The sequence below is a fragment of the Coregonus lavaretus genome (assembly GCF_964263955.1).
Source record: "Coregonus lavaretus genome assembly, contig: HAP1_SCAFFOLD_3249, whole genome shotgun sequence".
Classification (NCBI taxonomy): domain Eukaryota; kingdom Metazoa; phylum Chordata; class Actinopteri; order Salmoniformes; family Salmonidae; genus Coregonus; species Coregonus lavaretus.
Genome location: NW_028163934.1, coordinates 26,349 through 35,000, shown reverse-complemented (window position 1 = coordinate 35,000; position 8,652 = coordinate 26,349). Strand labels below are relative to the sequence as shown.

At 47.3% G+C, this 8,652-nt stretch overlaps 1 protein-coding gene across 1 annotated transcript in view; it reads right to left on the bottom strand.

Annotated features, from left to right (window-relative positions):
* The window catches only part of LOC311117653 (sodium/hydrogen exchanger 7-like), a gene marked incomplete at both ends in the record, with an annotated part of 35,995 nt that extends 27,791 nt beyond the window's left edge, over positions 1–8,204 (bottom strand). The window contains one exon of the mRNA XM_084192586.1: positions 8,065–8,204. Coding sequence (XP_084048712.1) covers positions 8,065–8,204 — 140 coding nt within the window. The remainder of the gene's footprint in view (positions 1–8,064) is intronic.
* Positions 8,205–8,652: the final 448 nt, after the last annotated feature.

Below are 8,652 nucleotides of genomic sequence, written 5' to 3'. Positions count from 1 at the left end.
CTCTAGGCGGTACTACAGTCCTCTAGGCGGTACTACACTCCTCTAGGTGGTACTACAGTCCTCTAGGTGGTACTACAGTCCTCTAGGTGGTACTATACTCCTCTAGGTGGTACTACAGTCAGCTACTACAGTCCTCTAGGTGGTACTACAGTCAGCTACTACAGTCCTCTAGGTGGTACTACAGTCCTCTAGGTGGTACTATACTCCTCTAGGTGGTACTACAGTCCTCTAGGTGGTACTATACTCCTCTAGGTAGTACTACAGTCCTCTAGGTGGTACTACAGTCCTCTAGGCGGTACTACAGTCCTCTAGGCGGTACTACACTCCTCTAGGTGGTACTACAGTCCTCTAGGTGGTACTACAGTCCTCTAGGTGGTACTATACTCCTCTAGGTGGTACTACAGTCAGCTACTACAGTCCTCTAGGTGGTACTACAGTCAGCTACTACAGTCCTCTAGGTGGTACTACAGTCCTCTAGGCGGTACTACAGTCCTCTAGGCGGTACTACAGTCCTCTAGGTGGTACTACAGTCCTCTAGACGGTACTACAGGCCTCTATGTGGTACTACAGTCCTCTAGGCGGTACTACAGTCCTCTAGGTGGTAACACAGTCCTCTAGTTGGTACTACAGTCCTCTAGGTGGTACTACAGTCCTCTAGGTGGTACTACAGTCCTCTAGGTGGTACTACAGTCCTCTAGGCGGTACTACAGTCCTCTAGGTGGTACTACAGTCCTCTAGGTGGTAACACAGTCCTCTAGGTGGTAACACAGTCCTCTAGGTGGTACTACAGTCCTCTAGGTGGTACTACAGTCCTCTAGGCGGTACTACAGTCCTCTAGGCGGTACTACAGTCCTCTAGGTGGTACTACAGTCAGCTACTACAGTCCTCTAGGTGGTACTACAGTCCTCTAGGTGGTACTACAGTCCTCTAGGTGGTAACACAGTCCTCTAGGTGGTACTACAGTCCTCTAGGCAGTACTACAGTCCTCTAGGTGGTACTACAGTCCTCTAGGCAGTACTACAGTCCTCTAGGCGGTACTATACTCCTCTAGGTGGTACTACAGTCCTCTAGGCAGTACTACAGTCCTCTAGGTGGTACTACAGTCCTCTAGGTGGTACTACAGTCAGCTACTACAGTCTTCTAGGCGGTACTACAGTCCTCTAGGTGGTACTACAGCACTCTAGGTGGTACTACAGTCCTCTAGGTGGTACTACACTCCTCTAGGTGGTAACACAGTCCTCTAGGTGGTACTACAGTCCTCTAGGCGGTACTACAGACCTCTAGGTGGTACTACAGTCCTCTAGGTGGTACTACAGTCCTCTAGGTGGTACTACAGTCCTCTAGGTGGTACTACAGTCCTCTAGGTGGTACTACAGTCCTCTAGGTGGTACTACAGTCCTCTAGGTGGTACTACAGTCCTCTAGGTGGTACTACAGTCCTCTAGGCGGTACTATCAATCAATTTTCAATCAATTTTATTTTATATAGCCCTTCTTACATCAGCTAATATCTCGAAGTGCTGTACAGAAACCCAGCCTAAAACCCCAAACAGCTAGTAATGCAGGTGTAGAAGCACGGTGGCTAGGAAAAACTCCCTAGAAAGGCGAAAACCTAGGAAGAAACCTAGAGAGGAACCAGGCTATGAGGGGTGGCCAGTCCTCTTCTGGCTGTGCCGGGTGGAGATTATAACAGAACCATGCCAAGATGTTCAAAAATGTTCATAAGTGACAAGCATGGTCAAATAATAATCAGGAATAAATCTCAGTTGGCTTTTCATAGCCGATCATTAAGAGTTTGAAAACAGCAGGTCTGGGACAGGTAGGGGTTCCATAACCGCAGGCAGAACAGTTTAAACTGGAATAGCAGCAAGGCCAGGCGGACTGGGGACAGCAAGGAGTCACCACGGCCGGTAGTCCCGACGTATGGTCCTAGGGCTCAGGTCTCTCAGTTGGCTTTTCATAGCCGATCATTAAGAGTTGAAAACAGCAGGTCTGGGACAGGTAGGGGTTTCGTAGCCGCAGGCAGAACAGTTGAAACTGGAATAGCAGCAAGGCCAGGCGGACTGGGGACAGCAAGGTGTCATCATGCCCGGTAGTCCTGACGTATGGTCCTAGGGCTCAGGTTCTCAGAGAGAAAGAGAGAACGAGAGAATTAGAGAGAGCATACTTAAATTCACACAGGACACTGGATAAGACAGGAGAAGTACTCCAGGTATAACCAACTAACCCCAGCCCCCCGACACATAAACTACTGCAGCATAAATACTGGAGGCTGAGACAGGAGCGGTCCGGAGACACTGTGGCCCCATCCGAAGAAACCCCCGGACAGGGCCAAACAGGAAGGATATAACCCCACCCACTCCGCCAAAGCACAGCCCCCGCATCACTAGAGGGATATCCCCAACCACCAACTTACAATCCTGAGACAAGGCCGAGTATAGCCCACAGAGGTCTCCACCACAGCACAAACCAAGGGGGGGGCGCCAACCCAGACAGGAAGATCACGTCAGTAACTCAACCCACTCAAGTGACGCACCCCTCCCAGGGACGGCATGAAAGAGCACCAGCAAGCCAGTGACTCAGCCCCTGCAACAGGGTTAGAGGCAGAGAACCCCAGTGGAGAGGGGAACCGGCCCGGCAGAGACAGCAAGGGCTGTTCGTTGCTCCAGCCTTTCCGTTCACCTTCACACTCCTGGGCCAGACTACACTCAATCATATGACCTACTGAAGAGATAAGTCTTCAGTAAAGACTTAAAGGTTGAGACTGAGTCTGCGTCTCTCACATGGGTAGGCAGACTGTTCCATAAAAATGGAGATCTATAGGAGAAAGCCCTGCCTCCCGCTGTTTGCTTAGAAATTCTAGGGACAATTAGGAGGCCTGCGTCTTGTGACCGTAGCGTACGTATTGGTATGTACGGCAGGACCAACTCGGAAAGATAGGTAGGAGCAAGCCCATGTAACGCTTTATAGGTTAACAGTAAAACCTTGAAATCAGTCCTTGCCTTAACAGGAAGCCAGTGTAGGGAAGCTAGCACTGGAGTAATATGATCAAATTTCTTGGTTCTAGTCAGGATTCTAGCAGCCGTATTTAGCACTAACTGAAGTTTATTTAGTGCTTTATCCGGGTAGCCGGAAAATAGAGCATTGCAGTAGTCTAACCTAGAAGTAACAAATGCATGGATTAATTTTTCTGCATCATTTTTGGACAGAAAATTTCTGATTTTTGCAATGTTACGTAGATGGAAAAAAGCTGTCCTTGAAACAGTCTTGATATGTTCGTCAAAAGAGAGATCAGGGTCAAGAGTAACGCCTAGGTCCTTCACAGTTTTATTTGAGACGACTTTACAACCATCAAGATGAATTGTCAGATTTAACAGAAGATCTCTTTGTTTCTTGGGACCTAGAACAAGCATCTCTGTTTTGTCCGAGTTTAAAAGTAAAAAGTTTTTTGCCATCCACTTTCTTATGTCTGAAACACAGGCTTCTAGCGAGGGCAATTTTGGGGCTTCACCATGCTTCATTGAAATGTACAGCTGTGTGTCATCCGCATAGCAGTGAAAGTTAACATTATGTTTTCGAATAACATCCCCAAGAGGTAAAATATATAGTGAAAACAATAGTGGTCCTAAAACGGAACCTTGAGGAACACCGAAATGTACAGTTGATTTGTCGGAGGACAGACCATTCACAGAGACAAACTGATATCTTTCCGACAGGTAGGATCTAAACCAGGCCAGAACTTGTCCGTGTAGACCAATTTGGGTTTCCAGTCTCTCCAAAAGAATGTGGTGATCGATGGTGTCAAAGGCAGCACTAAGGTCTAGTAGCACGAGGACAGATGCAGAGCCTCGGTCTGATGCCATTAAAAGGTCATTTACCACCTTCACAAGTGCAGTCTCAGTGCTATGATGGGGTCTAAAACCAGACTGAAGCATTTCGTATACATTGTTTGTCTTCAGAAAGGCAGTGAGTTGCTGCGCAACAGCTTTTTCTAAAATTTTTGAGAGGAATGGAAGATTCGATATAGGCCGATAGTTTTTTATATTTTCCGGGTCAAGGTTTGGCTTTTTCAAGAGAGGCTTTATCACTGCCACTTTTAGTGAGTTTGGTACACATCCGGTGGATAGAGAGCTGTTTATTATGTTCAACATAGGAGGGCCAAGCACAGGAAGCAGCTCCTTCAGCAGTTTAGTAGGAATAGGATCCAGTATGCAGCTTGAAGGTTTAGAGGCCATGATTATTTTCATCATTGTGTCAAGAGATATAGTACTAAAACACTTAAGTGTCTCTCCCGATCCCAGGCCCTCGCAGAGCTGTGCAGATCCAGGACAGCTAAGCCCTGGAGGAATACGCAGATTCAAAGAGGAGTCCGTAATTTGCTTTCTAATGGTCATGATCTTTTCCTCAAAGAAGTTCATGAATTTATCACTGCTGAAGTGAAAGCCATCCTCTCTTGGGGAATGCTGCTTTTTAGTTAGCTTTGCAACAGTATCAAAAAGAAATTTTGGATTGTTCTTATTTTCCTCGATTAAGTTGGAAAAGTAGGATGATCGAGCAGCAGTGAGGGCTCTTCGGTACTGCACGGTACTGTCTTTCCAAGCTAGTCGGAAGACTTCCAGTTTGGTGTGGCGCCATTTCCGTTCCAATTTCCTGGAAGCTTGCTTCAAAGCTCGGGTATTTTCTGTATACCAGGGAGCTAGTTTCTTATGACAAATGTTTTTCGTTTTTAGGGGTGCAACTGCATCTAGGGTATTGCGCAAGGTTAAATTGAGTTCCTCAGTTAAGTGGTTAACTGATTTTTGTCCTCTGACGTCCTTGGGTAGGCAGAAGGAGTCTGGAAGGGCATCAATGAATTTTTGTGTTGTCTGAGAATTTATAGCACGACTTTTGATGCTCCTTGGTTGGGGTCTGAGCAGATTATTTGTTGCGATTGCAAACGTAATAAAATGGTGGTCCGATAGTCCAGGATTTTGTGGAAAAACATTAAGATCTACAACATTTATTCCATGGGACAAAACTAGGTCCAGAGTATGACCGTGGCAGTGAGTAGGTCCAGAGACATGTTGGACAAAACCCACTGAGTCGATAATGGCTCCGAAAGACTTTTGGAGTGGGTCTGTGGACTTCTCCATGTGAATATTAAAATCACCAAAAATTAGAATATGATCTGCTATGACTACAAGGTCTGATAGGAATTCAGGAAACTCAGAGAGGAACGCTGTATATGGCCCAGGAGGCCTGTAAACAGTAGCTATAAAAAGTGATTGAGTAGGCTGCATAGATTTCATGACTAGAAGCTCAAAAGATGAAAACGCCATTTTTTTTTTTGTAAATTGAAATTTGCTATCGTAAATGTTAGCAACACCTCCGCCTTTGCGGGATGCACGGGGAATATGGTCACTAGTGTAACCAGGAGGTGAGGCCTCATTTAACACAGCAAATTCATCAGGCTTAAGCCATGTTTCAGTCAGGCCAATCACATCAAGATTATGATCAGTGATTAGTTCATTGACTATGACTGCCTTTGAAGTGAGGGATCTAACATTAAGTAACCCTATTTTGAGATGTGTGGTATCACAATCTCTTTCAATAATGGCAGGAATGGAGGAGGTCTTTATCCTAATAAGATTGCTAGGGTGAACACCGCCATGTTTAGTTTTGCCCAACCTAGGTCGAGGCACAGACACAGTCTCAATGGGTATGGCTGAGCTGACTACACTGACTGTGCTATTGGCAGACTCCACTAAGCTGGCAGGTTGGCTAACAGCCTGCTGCCTGGCCTGCACCCTATTTCACTGTGGGGCTAGAGGAGTTAGAGCCCTATCTATGTTGGTAGATAAGAGGAGAGCACCCCTCCAGCTAGGATGGAGTCCGTCACTCCTCAGCAGGTCAGGCTTGATCCTGTTTGTGGGTGAGTCCCAGAAAGAGGGCCAATTATCCACAAATGTTATCTTTTGGGAGGGGCAGAAAACAGTTTTCAACCAGCGATTGAGTGCTGAGACTCTGCTGTAGAGCTCGTCACTTCCCCTAACTGGGAGGGGGCCAGAGACAATTACTCGATGCCGACACATCTTTCTAGCTGATTTACACGCTGAAGCTATGTTGCACTTGGTGACCTCTGACTGTTTCATCCTAACATCGTTGGTGCCGACGTGGATAACAATATCTCTATACTCTCTACACTCGCCAGTTTTAGCTTTAGCCAGCACCATCTTTAGATTAGCCTTAACGTCGGTAGCCCTGCCCCCTGGTAAACAGTGTATGATCGCTGGGTGATTCGTTTTAAGTCTAATACTGCGGGTAATGGAGTCGCCAATGACTAGGGTTTTCAATTTGTCAGAGCTAATGGTGGGAGCCTTCGGAGTCTCAGACCCCGTAACGGGAGGAGTAGAGACAAGAGAAGACTCAGACTCAGACTCCGACTCGCTACATAATGGGGAAAACCGGTTGAAAGTTTCTGTCGGCTGAATGAGCGACACCGGTTGAGCATTCCAACAGTATTTCCCTCCAGAAGCCATGAGAAAGTTGTCCGGCTGCGGGGACTGTGCGGGGGGATTTATACTAACGTTACTGTCTGTACTTACTGGTGGCACAGACGCTGTTTCTTCCTTTCCTACACTGATATTGCCCTTGCCTAACGATTGCGTCTGAAGCTGGGCTTGTAGCACAGCTATTTTCGCCGTAAGGCGAGAATTCTCCTGTATATTATGAGTACAGCGACTGCAATTAGAAGACATCATGTTAATGTTACTACTTAGCTTCGGCTGTTGAAGATGTTGAAGATGTTGACGAATCATGTCCAGATAAAGCGTCCGGAGTGAAAAAGTTGAATAAGGGAAAAAAGTTGCGATGGAAAAAAGGAAAATAACGTTGGCAGCTAAAACGCACAGGAAAATGACTCTTCTGTCTCGGGATAAACGTCCGGGGTGAAAAAGTTTAACGAAAAAAGATGAGTGAGGACAAAACTAAAAAGTTGGTAAATTTGTTGAACACAGAGATTGATTAAACGTTTATTAAAAGTAAAACGTGAATAGTTTGGCAGGTAGCCAAGTAGCAACAAACAGCACAGCAACGACAGCACGGAGACAATGCGGTACTACAGTCCTCTAGGTGGTACTACAGTCCTCTAGGTGGTACTACAGTCCTCTAGGCGGTACTACAGTCCTCTAGGCGGTACTACAGTCCTCTAGGCGGTACTACAGTCCTCTAGGCGGTACTACAGTCCTCTAGGCGGTACTACAGTCCTCTAGGTGGTACTACAGTCCTCTAGGCGGTACTACAGTCCTCTAGGCGGTACTACAGTCCTCTAGGCGGTACTACAGTCCTCTAGGCGGTACTACAGTCCTCTAGGCGGTACTACAGTCCTCTAGGTGGTACTACAGTCCTCTAGGTGGTACTACAGTCCTCTAGGTGGTACTACAGTCCTCTAGGCGGTACTACAGTCCTCTAGGCGGTACTACAGTCCTCTAGGTGCTACTACAGTCCTCTAGGTGGTACTTCAGTCTTCTGGCTGAACACTGTACTGCAGATGAGCACCTTTCCACTCTCCCAGCATATCCCATGGTGACAGACAGGGGGAGCTATAGTGGCGGATGGATAGAGGTGTAAAGATTTGGGCCAAGGGGTAAAGGGGTCTCCACAACACCACACACTGATGTTCTCATCCTCACCAAACCGCAATGAGACAACAGGAATTAAGCAACAAACGAATCATTGTAATCATGTTCAAAAAGGGCTGGACAGATGAACAGAGTGATACAGAGAGAAAGTAGTGCACTACTTTTCACCAACATTTGTGCCCAACATAGGGGATTGGGTGCCATTTGGGACGCAGACAAAGACAGGAAGAGAAGTGAACGAGATAGCAGTTGTTCTCTCTCTCTAACCTGATGTGTAGCCATGACAACATGTGGGTGGTCCCTCCTCCAAACACCCAGACATCTAACCTGATGTGTAGCCATGACAACATGGGGGTGGTCCCTCCTCCAAACACCCAGACATCTAACCTGATGTGTAGCCATGACAACATGGGGGTGGTCCCTCCTCCAAACACCCAGACATCTAACCTGATGTGTAGCCATGACAACATGGGGGTGGTCCCTCCTCCAAAAACCCAGACGGTGAAGAAGACGATGAGGAGGGTGGTGGTGAACATCATCTGACGGGCGTAGGTAGCTGTGTCCCGGATCGCCAGGGCAAACGCCATCGCCCCCCGCAGGCCTGGAGGGGAACACACAGGCAAATCACTCAATCAAAGCCCCTTTATACGTCAGCAGTTTTCACAAAGTGCTTTACAGGAAAACCACCTAGCTAGTGACATCTGGAGAGGAACCCACAGGAAAACCACCTAGCTAGTGACGTCTGGAGAGGAACCCACAGTAGAACCACCTAGCTAGTGACGTCTGGAGAGGAACCCACAGTAGAACCACCTAGCTAGTGACGTCTGGAGAGGAACCCACAGTAGAACCACCTAGCTAGTGACGTCTGGAGAGGAACCCACAGGAAAACCACCTAGCTAGTGACGTCTGGAGAGGAACCCACAGGACAACCACCTAGCTAGTGACGTCTGGAGAGGAACCAGAGGAAAACCACCTAGCTAGTGACGTCTGGAGAGGAACCCACAGGAAAACCACCTAGCTAGTGACGTCTGGAGA